The sequence below is a fragment of the Syngnathoides biaculeatus genome, chromosome 11 (assembly GCF_019802595.1).
Source record: "Syngnathoides biaculeatus isolate LvHL_M chromosome 11, ASM1980259v1, whole genome shotgun sequence".
NCBI classification, from domain to species: domain Eukaryota; kingdom Metazoa; phylum Chordata; class Actinopteri; order Syngnathiformes; family Syngnathidae; genus Syngnathoides; species Syngnathoides biaculeatus.
Genome location: NC_084650.1, coordinates 29,447,631 through 29,466,700, shown reverse-complemented (window position 1 = coordinate 29,466,700; position 19,070 = coordinate 29,447,631). Strand labels below are relative to the sequence as shown.

The 19,070-nt window shown below is 40.8% G+C and overlaps 1 protein-coding gene and 2 long non-coding RNA genes across 8 annotated transcripts in view; 2 read left to right on the top strand and 1 right to left on the bottom strand.

Moving 5' to 3' along the window:
- The window catches only part of LOC133508494 (solute carrier family 4 member 11-like), a 25,682-nt gene extending 14,403 nt beyond the window's left edge, over nt 1-11,279 (top strand). For 2 of the 3 annotated variants that reach the window (XM_061834639.1, XM_061834640.1), the window contains 12 exons: nt 1,837-1,921; nt 2,025-2,150; nt 3,344-3,457; nt 4,073-4,205; nt 4,436-4,509; nt 5,225-5,498; nt 6,597-6,703; nt 6,780-6,945; nt 8,555-8,728; nt 9,280-9,475; nt 9,734-9,903; nt 10,845-11,279. In XM_061834639.1, the coding sequence (XP_061690623.1) occupies nt 1,837-1,921; nt 2,025-2,150; nt 3,344-3,457; nt 4,073-4,205; nt 4,436-4,509; nt 5,225-5,498; nt 6,597-6,703; nt 6,780-6,945; nt 8,555-8,728; nt 9,280-9,475; nt 9,734-9,903; nt 10,845-10,911 (1,686 nt within the window). In that variant the 3' untranslated portion in view covers nt 10,912-11,279. The remainder of the gene's footprint in view (nt 1-1,836; nt 1,922-2,024; nt 2,151-3,343; nt 3,458-4,072; nt 4,206-4,435; nt 4,510-5,224; nt 5,499-6,596; nt 6,704-6,779; nt 6,946-8,554; nt 8,729-9,279; nt 9,476-9,733; nt 9,904-10,844) is intronic. The other variant, XM_061834642.1, reaches the window with a different exon arrangement.
- Nucleotides 1-17,370, bottom strand: part of LOC133508496 (uncharacterized) — a 27,096-nt gene extending 9,726 nt beyond the window's left edge. For 3 of the 4 annotated variants that reach the window (XR_009797071.1, XR_009797072.1, XR_009797073.1), the window contains exons 1-5: nt 17,232-17,370; nt 16,716-16,814; nt 11,281-14,338; nt 9,310-9,463; nt 5,815-5,865 (exon numbers count right to left, since the gene is read on the bottom strand). This is a non-coding gene — a long non-coding RNA (uncharacterized LOC133508496). The remainder of the gene's footprint in view (nt 1-5,814; nt 5,866-9,309; nt 9,464-11,280; nt 14,339-16,715; nt 16,815-17,231) is intronic. The other variant, XR_009797074.1, reaches the window with a different exon arrangement.
- On the top strand, nt 17,225-19,070 carry LOC133508495 (uncharacterized). The gene is made up of 2 exons (XR_009797070.1): nt 17,225-17,352; nt 18,099-19,070. It is a non-coding gene; the product is annotated as an uncharacterized LOC133508495 (long non-coding RNA).

Sequence of the window (19,070 nt, the reverse complement as noted above, 5' to 3'; positions counted from 1 at the left end):
GTCCTATAATTGGGACAAAATGTCTGTATATCGCCGAATAGTAAAATATTTGATTATGATCGATATCATATTTGGCCCACATTTAATGGTCTGTTCACCTAAATTGCACAAATTGTTTTACCATATTTGAAGGTTTGCACAAAGGGAACATACAGTATGTGATGAGTACCTGTAGTGTATCATATTTAGATTGTATTTGTTAGTTTTGTGGGTCATGTTTAATGCTCTGTGGATCTCTCCTGATGCATGTACTATATTTAGTGGACAGTACTTCTGTAATGTATTTTAAACTGACTTAATGGTCTTTCGCCCCATGGTGTGCATCTGGTTGTAGCATCTGCCTCACAGTTCTGAGGACAATGTTTTGAATCCTAGCCTCGCCTGTGCGGAGTTTGTATGTGCTCCCTGTGCCTGCATGGGTTTTCTCCGGTCACTCCGGTTTCCTCCCACATCCCAAAAACATTAATTAATTGGAGACTCTAAATTGGCCCTATGTGTGATTTTGAGTGCGACTCGTTTGTTTCTATGATTAGCTGGAAACCAGTTCAGAGTGTACCTGCCTCCTGTCCAATGATAGCTGAGACAGGCTCCAGTACTCCTGCGACCCACGTGAGGATAAGTGACACGGGTAATGGATGGATACATGCATTTCATAGTCTTTCTCTTTCTGATCATGGAGCATATATGGACATTTTAATTTTCTGTGCACCTTCTAATGTACCACCTGTAATGGTTTGGGGAAATCTAATTTACCAAATGTTGCTAAACTGGCCTACGCACCTCTTATGTATATAGTATACTATATTGAATGATATGTGCTTCTCAAATGCATTGTATTTTGAGGATATTTAAATCTCTGTGCACAGCTAATGTACCATATCATCAACCCGTATAATATTTAACCTTAAAATGTACTAAATATACATCTGTCCGTTTTCTGACTGCTTATCCTTACTAGGGTTACGGTGTGCTGGCCCTTAATCCCAGCTGCCTGGTTCACCCTGAACTGGTCACCAGCCAATTGCAGTGCAGATAAACACAACCAGTCACACTCACATTCGCACCTACAGACGATTCAAGAATCTGCCATGCATGTTTTTGGGATTTATAAGGGGAAACTTGAAAACCCATGCAGGCACATATGAACTCCACACAGGTGAGGCCGGATTTGAACCCGGGTCCTTTGAACTGTTAGGCAGAGGAGTTCACCAGTTGTTCCTCTGTTTCACCCACTGTATTTACAGAAGACCAAATATGGCATTGACCCTCTGTATATCATTCATTCTTTCATTTGTCATCACACAATCAATCATTTCGGAGAATAATCCCTAAATGATTTATGATCTGCATGCAATTCAACATATTGGATTTTATCTGAACATATTTTGGTCCTACATTTTAAAATGACTCCGATTCTACTTTAGAAATGGGACTATAATCCTCAAAAACAAAATGGGAATGAAATAGCTGTTAGTGGAGTCCATCGACAGAGCAAATCATAAGCAAGTTAAGTCTTAACCTTCAAGTTTCAAGCAAGTTCCAAATTACTGTGGCAACAATCAAGCAAGATCAGTCCTCTACTTAAGTCTGACTCGAGTCGAGTCGTGTGACTCAAGTACCCTTCCCGTGATGGTTATCATTACTGAATTTTAAAGATTGTTCAGAAAGAAAACGATGGCTGGGAGAGGGCTATGGGAAAAAAGAACAAACATCATCAACTGTTTTGATCATTTAAAGTCATGGCTGTTTGTTTTAATAGCCCTTCACCTTAAATTTACAATAATAATATGCAAACATTCCCTCAAGTGTCCTGACCACCTTTTTTTTTCATCACAGTGTAAAGATTTCTTTAAAGCCGGTAAAGGTGTTTATGGCGACCTCCGCCGCCGCCTACCACTCTACCCTTCTGACTTCACAGACGGTAATGAATGTCCTCACGCTCTTTTAAGTGCTGTGCTTCAAAGATGCTCCTGTAAAGGTGTTTTCACTATCATGTTTTGTGCCTTCTACTACTCTGAACGAAGGTATAATAGGGAAGGACCGCTCTCTGCTAAAGTACACCACCACCGCTATTTTCCTCTACATCGCTATTCTGCTGCCAGCCATCGCCTTCGGTTCTCTCAACGACGAAAGCACAAGAGGGGAGATAGGTACTGCGATCGGAAACACTTCAGTGTTACCAACACCTTAGACCACAGTTGGTAAAATCAAGACCTGTAGGCCAGACCCAGCAAATGAAGGAAGCCTGTCACATTTTTTTGGTGAATAGGTTTAGTCTTTTCACTTTAACAGATATTACGGGCATAATTTTCACCAAATTCCTTCTTACCATAAATACAACAATAGCTGTATATATGAACAGATGTAGTGTACATCTAAATATTTGTACCCCACAATTCTCCATGACTTCTCATCTTTTGTTAGCTAAATATACACTATATAACATTAACATTCGTCTGCCGTTAGAGATCATCGGCTATGCTGCAGGACACTATCTGGAAAGTATTATATACAGGGAGTGCTCGGGTTCCTATGCTGGTGATGTAACTTGAATTTGAAAAGTGTGATTTCACCATTAAAGTCCGAATTTAAGTCAAAACACTTCATATAAAAAAAACAAATACATTGTAATTAAAAAGTAAGATGCTATTCTTACCATTACTGCTGAGAGATGAAAGAAGAAGATGAAGGGGAGGCTGTGCTTAGCTATTGCAAAGGAACCTGGTCCGCAATCCTCTCCATCTCGACAAGTATCAAAGAACGTTGTTTTGTGATAATTTTATCTGACATAGGAACGGAACCCTTCACATGCGTTAAAATATGGGCTTTGTCTTATATAGTTGTCAGCACTGATAGACTGCTCTTTACCGATGTTCGTCGGCTTCTCTCCTTTCTCCAAGCTTTTTCTGAGCTTCAGCTTCGTTTCCATGGTAATGGATTTTCTTTTGGCTGCAGAAGCACTGCTAAAAGACACAGCTTTCTTCTTTGGGGCCATATTGTCTAAAAAGGAGGGTGGAAAAATGCGAAGATTCTCCCAGCGCACAAACACGGACAAGCTCTATGCATATTAGCTAGACAAAATGGCGGACGGGGGGCGGCCGTTGTAAAGTGGAAACATTTTAGGTCGAGACCATTTTAACCTGAAGACTCCCTGTACTACAAACAGTGTAGTGTTGTTCCCTTCAAAATGTATGTTGTTGATGTTGTTAATCGATGTAACCAGTTACATCAATTAAACTAATACATTGAAACTTTCTGAATGGTGCACTTCGTAGAGCAATAGTTGGGCACGAGGTCATAAAGATGAAGTACCCCTGCAATAGATGTTAAATACATTTCGCAGATGTTCAGAAGACCATCGTTGGCCAAAGCATCGGAGGCGTGATCTATTCTTTGTTCGCTGGTTCTCCGCTCGTCATTCCACTGACCACTGCGCCACTGGCCATCTTCATAAGTGGTGCGTACTCATACACATCTTGAACTGAAATATTGACAGAACTGGGAGTAAGTCTTATCTTTGATTTTTCAAGCAAGGTCCATGTTATTGTCTTCATATTGTTTATAACTTCATTGGAATCTCATTTAAAGCCATAACCCACATGAAGTGTTGATGAGGTTTTATAGAGATGGACAAATTTGGATTTTGTAGTTGCATGTTGCATTTCTCTTCAAAAGAATTACCCTTAAATACAAATATAATCATCTTTGGAGCTTCCTCCTTGATACTCACTTTTCAGGAGGTGGCCTCCGTACTCAGTGTCAGACCAAACTGCCAAGTTAGTGCAGATAACACAAAAAAATGTCCCTTCTTTCAAAAACAAAACTAATGATGTGATGTCTTGGAAACACTATCTAAGGCAAACACTCAAGTCTTGTCAAATTGTGTAGTTCAAATTTAAATCAAATTGAATCTCATGAAGATTAAGTCAAAGTTAAGTCGCGTCTTTCCTAAATTTCAGCCAAGTCCTTAAGGTGGCGACTTCCTATAAATCCAACTCAAATCAAGCTGCGTCGCTTGAGTCCACCACCTCTGTAAAGTATCGACTTTTAATGCAATAGTGTTTAATCATAGTTATCCGGGGCATCTGCGATGACTACGACCTGGACTTCGACGCCTTCTACGCCTGCATAGGCCTCTGGAACAGTTTGTTCCTAATTCTGGGAGGTTTATTCAACGTCAGTCTGCTGATGAAGCTCTTCAAACGGTAAATGCACAACAGCAGCCGTAAGATTTCGTAAGACACCTTCTTCCCAACAGACTTTTGTTAAAAACTGCGAAATAAACCAAATTGTGGCCTCAGGGGAAGGACCTCGATTTAAAAAAAGCAGATGTTATGACTTCCTATTTTTTAGACGCTAATGCTTCATTGCGCTGGATGATATTGTTTTGTCTGCACACTTTGAAATAACCCTGTTATGGCTCTCTTTCTCTCAGCTCAACTGAGGAAGTCATTGCGTTGTTCATCTCCATCGCATTTGTTGGGGATGCAGTGAAAGGCACCGTGAAAAGTGGGTCCATAAACTATGTTCTTCGTCCCCACTTAAATACTGTAATTCTAATTAACTGTTGAATTTGTCCTTTTTTTTTTTAAATCATTTTTGTTACTTCAAGCACTGTATGGCGTTACTTGAAAATTACTGCGAAATAATACACAACTTCATAGTAAAAATATAAATACTCAGGGCAGCACGGTAGAACAGCTGAAAAGCGTTGGACTCACAGTTCTGAGGTTCTGGGTTCAATCCCGGATCCGCCTGTGTGGAGTTTGCATGTTCTCCCCGTGCCTGCGTAGGTTTTCTCCGGGCTCTCTGGTTTCCTCCCACATCCCAAAAACATGGAACATTAATTGGAGACTCTACATTGCTCCTAGGTGTGATTGTGAGTGCAATTGTTGTCTGTCTTCATGTGCCCTGCGCTTGGCTGGCAACCAGTTCAGGGTGTACCCCGCCTCCTGCCCGTTGACAGCTGGGATACACTCCACTGCTCCCCGTGACCCTTGTGAGGATAAGTGGCTAAGAAAATGTATGGGTGGATGGATGGATGAATATTCAATAAAATAATTGTCCTTTTCCGTCACATTCATTTACATATTTGTATTAAATATAAATCCAAATTAAGAAATGCATTCAAAGAAGGTAAGAAATTTGTCTTCCTCAAACAATTTAAATCAACACTTCCAATGCTAAATATTTCTTCAAATCAAGTCTTCTCTTTCTTCACCAGTTTTCCAACATTTTTTCCACGAGCCCACGCTGGCGACTGCAAATAGCACGCTGGTGCTTCACGAAATCTCAGAGGTTCTGGAGAAGATGAAGAACCAGTCGCTGGGCTCTGACAATGCCGGCCGGGCCCTGACGATGGACCCCGCCGAGGGGCACGACTCTGTCTTCCTGCCCAAGTCTCTGGTGATTTGCTCGAGAGAGATCCCCATCCTGTGCTTGCTGCTCATGCTGGGCACCTTGTGGCTGGGTTATGCCCTCTACCTCGTCAAAAGGAGGTAGATGACTGACAGCATCCTGTCCAGGCTCTTCAGTGATCACCAAATGAGCCATACTCAATTTTTTTTTTATTTTATTTATGACTTATTTTTAATCTAAAAAGCTGCTGGAAAACACAAAGATGAAAGAGTGCTAGTAGTTATGTACTAATAGAATTTACTGTTCTGGTAACTACATACTTTTGTTGAGAAAACTCGGCATTGACCACACAGACAAGGATATGTGATCATGATTATTGAATAGGTTTAACCTTTACAATCATTGGGACAGAGCAGATTGGGAAGCAAAATTTGCTCTCAACACAACCTGACCCACCTCACTGAATAATCCCTCAGGACAATCTTACAGGAAAATCCACCCCTGACCCTAGAAAAAAAAAAAAAGAATTTGTTGGCTTTGATACCAAGAGGGATAACATTCTTAAATTTGTCGCGCAATTAATCACAGTTAAAAAAATCTCAAACCTAGGAGAGTCATCCTCTGCATTGGTGGTTGAGTATTGGGTCACGTCTGAATACAACTACAGTAGATAAATATACCGTACATAGAAAGTGGATCCTTTTTTTCTTGATGAACTGAAGTGGAGCGAATGAGTAACATGAGTAAATTCTACAGCAGCTTTACCGTTTTATATATTCCATCTATCACCATATGAAAGGGAAATATTTCACTCTCCGCTGCACTCCATTTTTCTGGCAGCCGCTGTGACCCATTTGTTTCAGGTACTTGACACGGTTCTGCCATATATCAAAGATTGATTTCTCTCTCACAGCTTGTTGTGGCATATAATTTCCTATTACTCCAATAAATACAGGGGAACAGCGAGGTGGCTCACATTCTTGGGGTCCCGGGTTTGAATCTTGGTTCTCCTATGTGGACTTTGCGTTGACTCAGCCTAGTTCAGCGTGCTATAGAAAATGGATGGACAGGATAAAGCTTATCCTGAAACGTTATCCATAAGTTGAATGTCCGTAACTTTTTGTAAGTAGTGTATGCTTGTTTGGTGATATTGGGTAATGAGCCGGATGCTGCTTTACCACATCTCACGTCGAAGTTCCATTGCACAGCTGAATAATGTGACTCCCCCTTTCCTTCAGCCCATATATGAACGGGAAAATCCGAGAAGTGGTTTCCGACTGCGCCCTGCCCATTGCTGTGCTGGTTTGCTCCTTCATCGGTTCCTACCTCTTCCTCGATATAAAGCGTAAGTATACAATATGTCTTTTTATTGTTCTTTAACCATGTAAAAAGTGTCTTAACGGGCCGGACCCTCTTGACAGTCCCCGTGTTTAGTGTCCACAACGGACCGGTCTTCAACTACCCTCCCTTCGACAAGCTGTCAGGCCTGAACGCGCTGAGCGCTGTGGGCCTCGGCTTCCTCCTCGCCCTGCTCATCTTCATCGACCAGAACATCGTCATTTCACTCACACACGTGCCGGAACACAAGTAAGAGACAAGTGCTATTGCTGTGCTTCGATGCGAGAATCCAATTGGAAACAGTCTCACCAGATCCAATACGAGAGCAGAATTATTGACTCTAGGGCCGAGCCATATGGCTGTAAAATAAAATCGCAGATTCTGTTTTTTCTCCCTTCCGCTTATAGAAAAAGCAAATTACAATAAAAGTATTCAAAACAAGTTTTGTTTTTTATTTGTTTTTCCTCATGGGATTTGCTTTTATTCTTCTGATACCAAACACGCTTTGAACCTCCCCCACCCTCGCGTATTTTGCCCTGCATTAATTTGGATCAACTCTCACAAAAATACATATACATTGTTTACAATAAAAATAGGCGAGGAGACATTTCTTTTGTCAAAACATCTATGCACTCACACTTACACTTTAAAATGCTCAATGTTTTATGCCGTTAGCTCTCATAATAGTAGCACATACCCAAGGTCCAGAGTTTATGACAAGTTTATAAATGACTTCTTTTGGAACATAAATGGGCACCATCTCTGTGGTAATGGTCAGAGCGATTGAGTCCTGAGTGGGCACTCGTCTTCTATTTTTTTTAAAATATTAATGAGAGGGGTCGAAAATGTCACGAAAATATATAAATATAATGGATCAAATTGCTAAGTTGGCAACACTGCTTTTAAAACACCACTTGCTGCTCTGTGATGCCGACAGATTTATTGACTTGATGCAATTTTTTTCTTGGTGAAGACAGCAAATCCGCTGCATGGATGGATCTAGTCTGCCATATTAAAGTCCCTGTAAAGCAAAAATAAATGTCCTCTAAATTTGACACACCAAAGAGAATGGTGTCCTCAATAACCCTCCCGAAGTTACATGTATTATCAAAAAGAGGCTTTAAAATGGTGACAACCTATCAGTTATCTCCTCACCCATAGGCTGTCGGTGAAAAGAATGGAGGCTACTTCATCTAGCTACTTTCTTGTGCACCTCAAAAATGGCTACATATTTGAGGTGCAATACATATAACTGCCTAAGCTCTTTGGCTGGTATATATTCCATCATGCCATCACCACCAGCTAGCTTATCATGTAACATCCTTCCGGGCTCCTCTCAGCCAAGGGCCAGGTGGGAGGCTCGTCAGCTTCATTATCTCATCTCTTCGGAATTTAAATAGCAACAGCAAGTTGTTCTGTAAATTGTGACAACAAGGGAAATGTTGTTTTTTTTTTCCAGGTGAACGCGTAGCTAACTAGATAGCCAGCTAACTTCGGGTTGGTGAAAAAGGGCCTTGATAATTATTGCAAATACGCTGTAACAAAGTCACTTAGGTTCTTATAGTCGGGCAGGGACGTCTCGGGCTGGACAGCCAAGTGGGTCACTGGGCACAGCTTTAGCCACACTCAAAAAACTTAAGTAAAATGAAAATAAAAAATAATTGCAACGCTGGTTTTGAAACAGTTTGGAGCTCTTGCACCACAATTTCTTCCTCAAAATCTATTCACCTTTTTAGTAACTATTTAATGTATTTAGAAACAAATTTCGGCATTCACATTCCAACAACTGTTAAGTACTGAGTGGAGAAGTTGAATGATGATCAAAGAAAACAGAAATGTATGAATTTGTCTGTTGCAGGCTGCTCAAAGGCACGGCGTTCCACTGGGACTTAGTGCTGACGGGCCTCATCAACATCCTCATGTCCTGTCTCGGGTTGCCATGGATGCACGCTGCCTTCCCGCATTCCTCCCTGCACGCCCGTCAGCTGGCCAAAATGGAACAACACGTGGAGAACGGCCACGTCTACAACACGTACCTCAAAACATAATGTTAAAAACGATAATCAAACCTGTTATATTTGACTTGGGGAAGCTTCTTCCTATAGTTTTTTTTTTCAATAATGTATCCTTCCTATGAGTTCTTTTGTTTTTTTTAATTGAATGAGAGGCTAGATCAAATGCTCTCATGGTCCATATGAGGCCCACAGGCCATAGCTTGCCCATCTCTGGATCAAATTGTGTGTGTGTTTCAACAAGCGTTATATGATTTATAAAAACTATTTCATATGATGTAATTAATGTCTGGATAGTTCTTAGCTGGAACTCGAACATTGTCTTCTTAGAAACTGGAACACCCACTCATCAAAACAAAATCCAGGTTGAGACTGCATGTGTGCCAAAATACGCAGACAAGACAGTACACCAAAACAAACGTAGCGAGAAATAATGCTAATGAGAACCTTGAACGAGATAAATGGAGCCATGTTTTTGGAACACCACGTAGTCATCATATTGATTGTCTTGGAATGTTAATTATGAGAACCTCAACGATTCACCCACGTCTTTTGTCTATGTGTCAAACAGTATCGTCAGCGTGAAGGAGACGCGTCTGACCTCGCTGGTCGCCAACATCCTGATCGGCTTGTCGGCGTTCATGCTGCCCATTCCTCTCCAGTGGATTCCCAAGCCTGTCCTCTACGGGCTCTTCCTGTACATTGCCGCCACGTCGCTCGACGGGAACCAGATGGTGGATCGTGTGGCCCTGCTGCTAAAGGAACAGGTGCACAGAAATAAGCCTGTTTGGGTGGCATTTTTGTCATTTGTCATTGAGCATGGCAGATAAAATGGTTGACATATCTTGGATCTTGGGGCGCTGACCCCATTTGCCCCCAATACAAGAGTCTCCTCTTGAATAAAACTTAATGCAGGATGACCCCCATTCTCCTCCATTGTTGTTGTGTGTTGGTTTCTCGGTGATTGCGTTGCGAAATAAAGAGATGAGAAGCATCTTGTAACCATTTGACTTTTGTTGATGTAGACGGCCTACCCCCCCACCCACTACATCCGCCGAGTGCCCCAAAGGAAGGTGCACTATTTCACCGGGCTGCAGATGATCCAGCTCATCATCCTGTGTGCTTTTGGCATGTATCCGCTGCCCTATATGAAGATGGTTTTCCCCCTCTTGATGATCTTGCTGGTCCCAGTCAGGTGAGGAGGGTCGCAAAGTTTTATTTCTTTCCTATTGCTGATATGTGAAAAATATGGAAGGGACACGAAACTGGAGCTGAACTTTATCACACAATATCACTCTGGCCTGTGGCTGTTGAAATAATGGGGTGTTGAAATGCTTTTAAAATATGGTGTGTTCTGCGAGTCCCCGTCTGTCATGATGTTAAAAAGCCCTGAGCTCTTTTATCTCAAAGTTAAGACTTATGAGTGCCTGTTTATGTAAATAGCCGGTCACAGTTTTCCTTTTGCTTGTTTATGTACTGTACATACCCCGAAGGAGATTTTCATTGCGTGTAAACGGCAGACATTTTCATGTGTTGTGTTCGTATCTAATGGAGAGATGTTGGAGTTTTTCCATTTACATGAAAGGACAGCTGTTTCCTTCTTCATGTGCGTAAATAAATTGACAGACAGACCTTAACTTGGAATCATGACTGTATTTAAAAGGACAGACATTTTTCATTGCATGCGAATGACCAGACTCGTATTTGCATATGCGGAGATTGATTGGTGTTGGCGTTGTGTAAAAGAACAAAGTGACGTCTTTGTTGCTACATCGTGTGTGTGCGCATGTATAAAAGGACAGCCTGTTGTTTGCATTTTGTGTACATGTAAATGAAAAGAATGACCTTTTCATAATGTGTGTGTGCAAATCAAAGGAGTGACATTTGCAATTGTATCTGTGGATGTACCATTATGTGTGTGTGTATGTGCGATACGGATACGTCTTCCTTTTATGTATATAAATGGAAAGACATGCCTGTATGTTTGCATTGACTGTTTAATGACATTTTCATTTCATTAGACAGGTATTTGCATCAGTGTGTTCAAATTTAAATATAATGATCATATTTTGTTTTTTGCACCAATATTTCCATATGACAGTATTTGTAATATTCTCTCTTTGTGCTTCGCTTCAGGACCAGGTTACTTCCGAAAATTATTGACGCCAAGTATCTGGACATCATGGACTCACAGTATATGTAGAACAAGAGAGCATTTAAAAAAATGAAAATAAAATGGAAGGAATGGACTCTTGATATTCCTGTGCTTGTTAGCAGTACAATTATTACAAATGTTGTTAACTACTTCAGCACCATTTTCTGGAATCTAATCAATCACTAATGAGCACAAACTGCCACACAGAAAAAAATTACATTATTCAGAAATTGACAAGGTTTTTTTTTTTTCTATTTTGTATATGTATTATCTATTATTTGTCTGTGCATTTAACATTGTTTCTGTTCGACAGCTGACACAATTCTGTTTGAGCATCACTTGTGCAATCCAAATTGTGATAGTGTGGTTTTGGTACAATAAATCAGTTATTAAAATGAAATGAACCACCCTCCTTACCATGCTGCTCACTTCAAAATCCATCCATTTTCTGACCCACTTGTCCTCACAAGGGTCACAGGAGTGCTGGAGCCGATCCCAGCTATCTTGGGGCAGGAAGTGAGGTACGCCCTGGACTGGTTGCCAGCGAATCGCAAGGCGCAAGGAGACAGGCAACAGTCACACTCGCAATCACACCTCGGGGCAATTTAGAGTCTCCAATTAATGTTCCATGTTTTTGGGATGTGGGAGCCCGGAGAAAACCCACCCAGGCACGGGGAGAACGTGCAAACTCCACACAGGCGGGGCTGGGATTTGAACGCCAACGCTTCAACCAGTTTCCCCACCGTGCCGCCTATTCATGATACAGTATGTGAAAAACACAAAGTGCACTGAATTGTGTAGCTTTGATCATTTTGATGACACCGGCCTTCAAAATGTTCAATTTAAAGTATATATGCAATGTGATGAAGAATTGTCTTAATGCAGTTCCAATTTGTGCAACAAGGTCTCAATTGGCTTTTTGGAGAAATTTGACTGAGCAATAACATACGCCGCCTTGGGGTGTTGTGTCAAGGTACTCCAGTAGATGGCAGTACAAGCCCAACAACTACACGGGGTGCGAGTTTGGGTGACCTTAACAGAGCATTGCAGAGTAATTTCGAGGATAAGGCACAAAAATGGCCTCAGCTTTGCATCAGCTGCTGCTAGAGTGAAGGCTGGTGCTAAATTCCAGTTGGTGACCTTGCTCACCAATTACAGCACATCAATGTAGCGGGTATACACATACCAGCAAACATCTGGTTTTAGGGATGAGACTGGCTCGTCAGTGGAGATATTGTTACGTGTGTGAGGTGTTGCTCATCTCCTATATACTACACACTACATACACTATATAAATTAAATTTTTATCACGTGCGTCATGTCACACAATTAATTAAGGATTATGTCCACTAGTGCGTCCATTACGCCACACTTCCTTTATTGTTTTTGTTGGTTTTTGTTGGTAATGGAGGGATTGGGGTGGGGGTGGGTTGGCGATTTGTTTACTTTTTGATGGCACTGCGGAAGCGTACCAGTAATGATGAAAAGGAGAGTGATGACATGTAGAGACTAAACTTACATTTTCGTGCTGTATGCACTTATTGAGGCGGCACGGTGGATCAGCCGGAAAGGGTTGGTCTCACAGTTCTGAGGTCTCGGGTTCAATCCCTGACCTGCCTGTGTGGAGTTTGCATGTTCTCCCCGTGCTTGCATGGGTTTTCTCTGGGCACTCCAGTTTCCTTCCACAACCCAAAAACATCCAACATTAATTGGACACTCTAAATTGTCTCTCAGTGTGATTGTGAGTGAAGCTGTTTGTTTCTATGTGCCATGCGATTGATTGACTGGCAACCAGTTCAGGGTGTACCTTGCCTCTTGCCCGTTGACAGCCAGGAAAGGCTCCAGCACTCCCGCGACCATCATGATGATAAGCGGCTCAGAAAATGAATGGATGGATGGCTGAATGGATGCGTGTGCTATGAATCATAAAATGTTGGTGATCTGTTTTTTCATCAATCTATGTCTGTGTTTGTGTACTCATGTAGTTGGACAGACATGTCACATTCTCCACTGTGGTATCTGAGACTTAGCCTGTGTGCGGCTGTTCAAGGCATCGCCTGGTCCGTTGAGTGAGGTGGGGGTGCGCAAATGAAAGTGTACAGTTGGCTGTTGTTGGCTTGGGATAGCGACTAGCCGTTAACTTGCTAACTGTTGTCTAATCTGTGTGTTCAGTGCCTGTAGGTTAGCATCGGTTGTGCAGGTAGTGTATGAATGGGCTTGTTGTGTGTTTATTTTTTTCCCCGTTTGCAATTAAGTGTATGAAAGTACGCCGGTGGCTGTGGCTATCCTTGACCACCTGTGAAGGGATTTACAATTTGTTGTAACAGTATATTCAATTAGTTTGCTGTAGACTTGCTATTGTGTAAAACAGCTCTGCTTTAGAGTAAACACATTCCAATTATAATTATAACTATTTTCTAAAGTGTTAAATGAGCCCAAACTTTGCGATTCTGTCATTTACGCACTCGACATTGCTGGCTCGTGCTTAGAGATGCACAAGTCTGCAGAAAGCAATGAGCTTGGGCGGGGGTTGTACTACAGTCACGTTACGTGGGAGACTGAAGAGTTTCACCATGGCAATACTTTCAATTAAATGTGCCAGTTTTTCTTTTTCTCTCCTTATAATTCCCGGCTCCACCGACATAGCGAACGTCCTCTTGAAGAGAGGTAGAGAATAATAACGGTGCTCTCGTCTCATCTGTGGGCTTTCTCCTCATCTCAGGTGTTTCCTTGACAATATGTCACCCTACCCACACATGTGGGAAGCGCTCCTCATGCATACGGGACCTATTATCTCTAATCCTGCTTTTATAACAATAATGCTTCGTTTAGAAATACATTCTGGTTTACAGTATACTAGCAGCATCAACAGGAAATAGCATAACAAAAATAAGTCATGTACACTGCAGACAGTGTTGCCAGTAAGCTACTGTAAACTTTAATTACAATAACTTACTGGAAACAACTTCCTATAAAAAAAATACTTAAAAGTGGGAGGAGAGTTATTTGCCGTTTCATACATTGCTCTCATCCACAGCATCGAATCATTCAAGTTTTGAGCAGTATTTAATAAAATGCATTCAATGAACCACGAGTAGAATCAACATCCATGGTTCGTGATTAAGACAAAAACAAAACCAAAATACACTTGTGGAGTTCATTCCTTAGATGCTATCATGGCATCACATATGAGGATGGTTTTGATCTTTGAAGTTTCGTTTGATTTACATACAGGTATTTGCGGCACGTCTTTTCAAATACTTTAGCTCGTAGACGGAAAGGGCATCGCGCTGACTTTGACGTCAAGACAATAATAATATAAATGACAGCCTCCCTACACGGGAGAAAGCCACTGTGAGGTCAGCCCCCTTGAAAATGATGCTGTTGAATGTTCCAGGCCTGTGATGATGATGATGATGATGATGGTGTCAGGATGCATTAAGGTCCATCATGAAGATTGTGGACTACTGCATCACTACAAAGAATGGAGCTGTTTGAAGTCATTGCATAGGCGGACACACACGGAAATGCACATAGAAGATAAATGGGCTGGTGTTCGATGAGTCCACACAAAGTGACCTTGGTACAAAACCACATATGAACACAGATTTGACTACCTACAGCAAATAATTAGTTATATATTGTTGTTTTATTTTGCTGTATTTAAATGCAGTGTCAGTGTTCAAACTGTGCATGTTGTTTTACAATATTAAACCTATCCCTTATATCGATCAACACTTTGGCTTATTTGAGTGTTGGTCATGATGGTTGTACTAGCTGGAAGAAATTTGAAAACCACAGTGCTGCACAAATATTTTCATTTCAGCCATAGCTGTAAAATACCACCAAGGTATAGCGTTGCTCTGAAAACGTATTCTCGTTCCCTCTACATGTCACTCTGTTCACTTCAAAGAGTATTATTACATAATTTAAGTATTTGCCTGTGTGGTTATTGAATGTATAGTGGAACAAGTGCGTTCACTTTACATTATTTATTCAAGTGATCAATGTTTTTGAAATTAAAAAAAAACTTGTCAGTCAACTAGTTTGTGTTCCACTTCTGAGATTCCACTTCCTGAGCTTTCAACTACCATTTACAACTTTTAGCATGATCACAATTAGGACATGAATAAAACAGCAGTGCTTAATAAATACTTTATGGAAATGAATAATGCAATATGGTGCTCGCAAAGGCAATTCAATGTTTTTACCTCCGCTCACATAATTCAATTAGCTGCGTGTCGCAATGTCAAACTTCAAAAGCAACAGCGCCATTTGTCACATGACCTGCTGTTGCGTCAAAGACAAATTCAAACAAAAAACAGAAAAGCAGAAACTTGTATTATGAATCTGTTATGATAGTACTGTATGTTAAAGCTCGTCATTGTATAAGAGAAATGCATTAATATGCAAAAGAGTACATTTTTACTCCTCGCAAAGCAGCCCGCGGGAGCCAGCATATTTGAGGGGAAAAAAATCACTTTGAAACCTTTTAAGTCTAAAGCGTAGAAGGTCATACATTTCGGAAATCTGTTATAGGTGATGTCATGTGAGACATTAAATGTTACATGTTTGGCCTTTCCTCCGGGTTTCCGAAGCTCATTACGGCATATGCAACACTTAAGAGGGAGCAGCCTTGACAAACCATGAGAAGAAACAAGGTGGCAAGACTGTGGCAACATCATACACCTTTTTGACTTAATTTAGCATTTCCACTTCTTTTGACACCTGTGTGACAATTCCATCCATCCAGCTACCCATCCCTCCAATTTCTACACCACATATCAGATTATTAAGAAAACGAGATCTTTGTCATATTTTACCTTATCTTTCCCACTTGATTTTAACCCATTCAAACATATGAAAACGTGTATAAACATATTTTAAATACATTTGAAAACTAATAATTTGGGTTACTGGAACTTGAAATGGGAACAATCCCATTTAACATGAGCTTGAATGTGATTCGTTATGTTTTAACATAACCTCTCAGTCATTATAGGGTGTGCACATTTATGCAATCACATTATTTTAGTTTTCCCTCTCAAAAAGTTTTTTTTTATTCAAATATTGTTTGAGTTGCAAAGGTTACACGCAGCATTTATGATGGATAAAGATTTGAAAGTATTTATTTTGTTGTCATTTATTTACATACTCACAAAATCCCACCATTTAAACATGAATGTTCAAATCCACTGTGGTCTTGTTCCTGTTTTTGTAATCTCTGCTTGGTGAGACAGCTGTGAAACATGTTGAAACAAGATCATATATTGTGGCTGAATTTGCCTTAATTTATGTTAACTTGGAGTGATAAGGTTAGCTATGGTAGGGTGGGGGGGAGTGTTCACAGTTGACTACCTCACTACTAGAAACGTTCTGGAATAAGAGGCAAAATGTGAAGTCTCTGGCTGATGACGCTGTGGCTAAGCATACTAGCTTGTTGGGAAGGTCGGGCCCTAACTCAGAGATGTGGACACTGATGCCAAGCATATCCAGCAGTCCTTCAAGGGGACCAGAGGACGTGGGATAGGCCTAGGGCTCAGCGGGATTACCATTTTCATTCATTATTCATTATATCTGAATTTCACATGAATATTTAATTCATTTTTTTTAAATTTTATTTGACATATATATTGTCTCATTTAAAGGTACTTTAGTTTTGCCATAGAGTGACTTCCTAACATGGATATAGTATAAAAGGGTCAGTTTCATTTGAAAGAAAAAACACTTGATTTTGTCATATGAGTGTCCAGAAAAGGCCCCTCTTAGAGCTACTTCTGTTTGACCCAATTTTGTCGTTGTACGTTAAAGTTGCTGGCTTGGGGTAAGTGAGGGTAATGACATGAACTTACACCCATCCATTTTCTTTGCTGCTTATCCTCATGAGGGTTGCGGGGAGTGCTGGAGCCTATCCCTCCTGTCAACAGGCAGGCGGCGGGGTACAACCTGAACTGGTTGCCAGACAATCACAGGGCACATAGAGACAAACAGTTACACTCACAATCTCACCTAGGGGGAATTTAGAGCTTCCAATTAATGTTGCATGTTTTTGGGATGTGGGAGGAAACTGGAGTGCCCGGAGACAATCCACGCAGGCACGGGGAGAACATGCAAACTTCACACAAGCGGGTCTGGGATTGAACCCGGGATCTCAGAACAGTGAGGCCAACGCTTTACCAGATGATCCCACCGTGACGCAGACATAAACTTTCAATAAATAGTGTTATGTGTGTGTATTTTTATTTTTTATTTTTCTTTCATACTTTTATGTTACTATGATGCGGTTCTTTTGTGATGTGGAATTCTGGAATGTTCCGAGGTGTCCCTATATAAGAAGACTGAGAAGGAGCGTCAACAGAGCTACTTACCACCACTCTTTGGACAAGTAGACGCCACACTGCATATTGCCTTTCATTCCTGGACATTTCTGGACATTTGTTGACTTGGACTATTCGCTGGAAAGAGCATTTGCCTGGTTGCACAACTCTGGTGACTATTCATAGCTTGGCTCAACTACTCAGTCTTTGAACTTCTGTGTTAGTTGTATTATTTTTGTTGTGTTGTTGTGTGTGTGATTCAATTGTCTTAACACAACTGCTTTAACATATTTTGATGGTTTGAGCTTGGGGATTTTAGTCTAAATGCACAAGTGACAATAATAATAATAAATTCAAATGACCTGATATCAGGCTGCGGCACAGTGGACGACTGGTTAGCACATCTGCCCTCCCTCTGGACTTCCAACATTCAGAAAGCAAGCATATTGGGTTTGTCCATAGGTGTGAATGTAAATAATTGTCTTTGGTTGGTGACCATTCCAGGGTGTACTTCACCTCTCGCCCAAAGTGAGCTCCAACTCAGCCATGACACGAACGAGAAGTGTTAGATAACAGATGGATGGATATTTCCCACAGGAACAATTGTTTCCAAAGAGAAAGTTGCTCATCCACAAAATAGACATCCTTGATATCTGGTACTTCATAGTACATAGTATTTGCTTGGAAGGAAGTCAAAACAAATATTTGAGTTGGTTTGTGTATGTCATTCTCCTTTCTTTTGGTGACACATTACAAGGGAAAAGCATGACAGCTTCTTGAAGCCTAATGAAAAGGATTTTTTTCGCTGCTCAATGCAAAAAAAAATAAAAATAAAAAACTCATTACATTTTTCACTTGGTGGAAGCACTTTTCCAAAGCCACAGATGGAACTTTGCTCCTTTCTCTGCATCAAACAAGATGTCAAGAACAGCAATTGTGACGTGGGGCAGCGGCAGTCATGATCAGAGGACAAGCACCATTGAAGACCTAACGACCCGTGAGCCAATCACACGGCTGCAGAGCTCTTTCTACTTCAGCAATCCCGCAGAGGACACCGGCCGGCTTGACGCTTTCATTCTTTGAGCCAACATGTCTAATTAACAGAGAAAAACAGAGGCAGCCTTGTTTACTCCCATAAATAATGAATTTCACCTTACACAACGAGACACTTACGTAAGATAAAGTGTGTGTGTGACGCCCGTCATGTTTCCCTTCACGCCGCCATGTTGTATTATGTAACCCAATGAGGACAATTGGGTTTGTTGCTTTATTTGTCCCCGCTTGCTCGCTCCAATGTCATTATGCAAAGTTTGGTGCTCAAAGGAAGCAAGGCGGACACAAAAGAAATCAGGCATGTAGTTTTAGTTTAAATATATAAACATGATGCTGTAAAGACTTAACGTTGAGTGTGTGCCCTAAAAAGGGAAACTGTCGAACTGGTGTGGACGAATGCAGTTTGTGCTAAAGAAATTAACTTCACTGTAATCTTACCAAAAAAAAAAAAAAAACGAATTAACTGTTGAAAAAAAACCCGAATTAACTGTTGAGGCAATCACAGCTCATTTCGTGACATAGATGCATGTATACCGTTTAGCTGAAAAGTGATGCCTTGAGATAGAGCAGGGTTGGGTTACATTAAAGTATTCCGATACAGTTAAAGTTGCTAAATGTAGTCAGTAATGCAATCTTTTAAGTATAAGATTTTCAAGCCATGTAACTTGAGAAGTCATCGCTGAACCTATTCAACTCATATCTCAAGGCAATACTGTGTTTAACTTTTAGATTAAATACATTTGCATGAAATCAAACTTTCAATGCTTAATATAAAGCACAACATTTAACTTTTATGTGCAATACATATTAAATAATTGTTGAAGTTGGTTTTTTAAA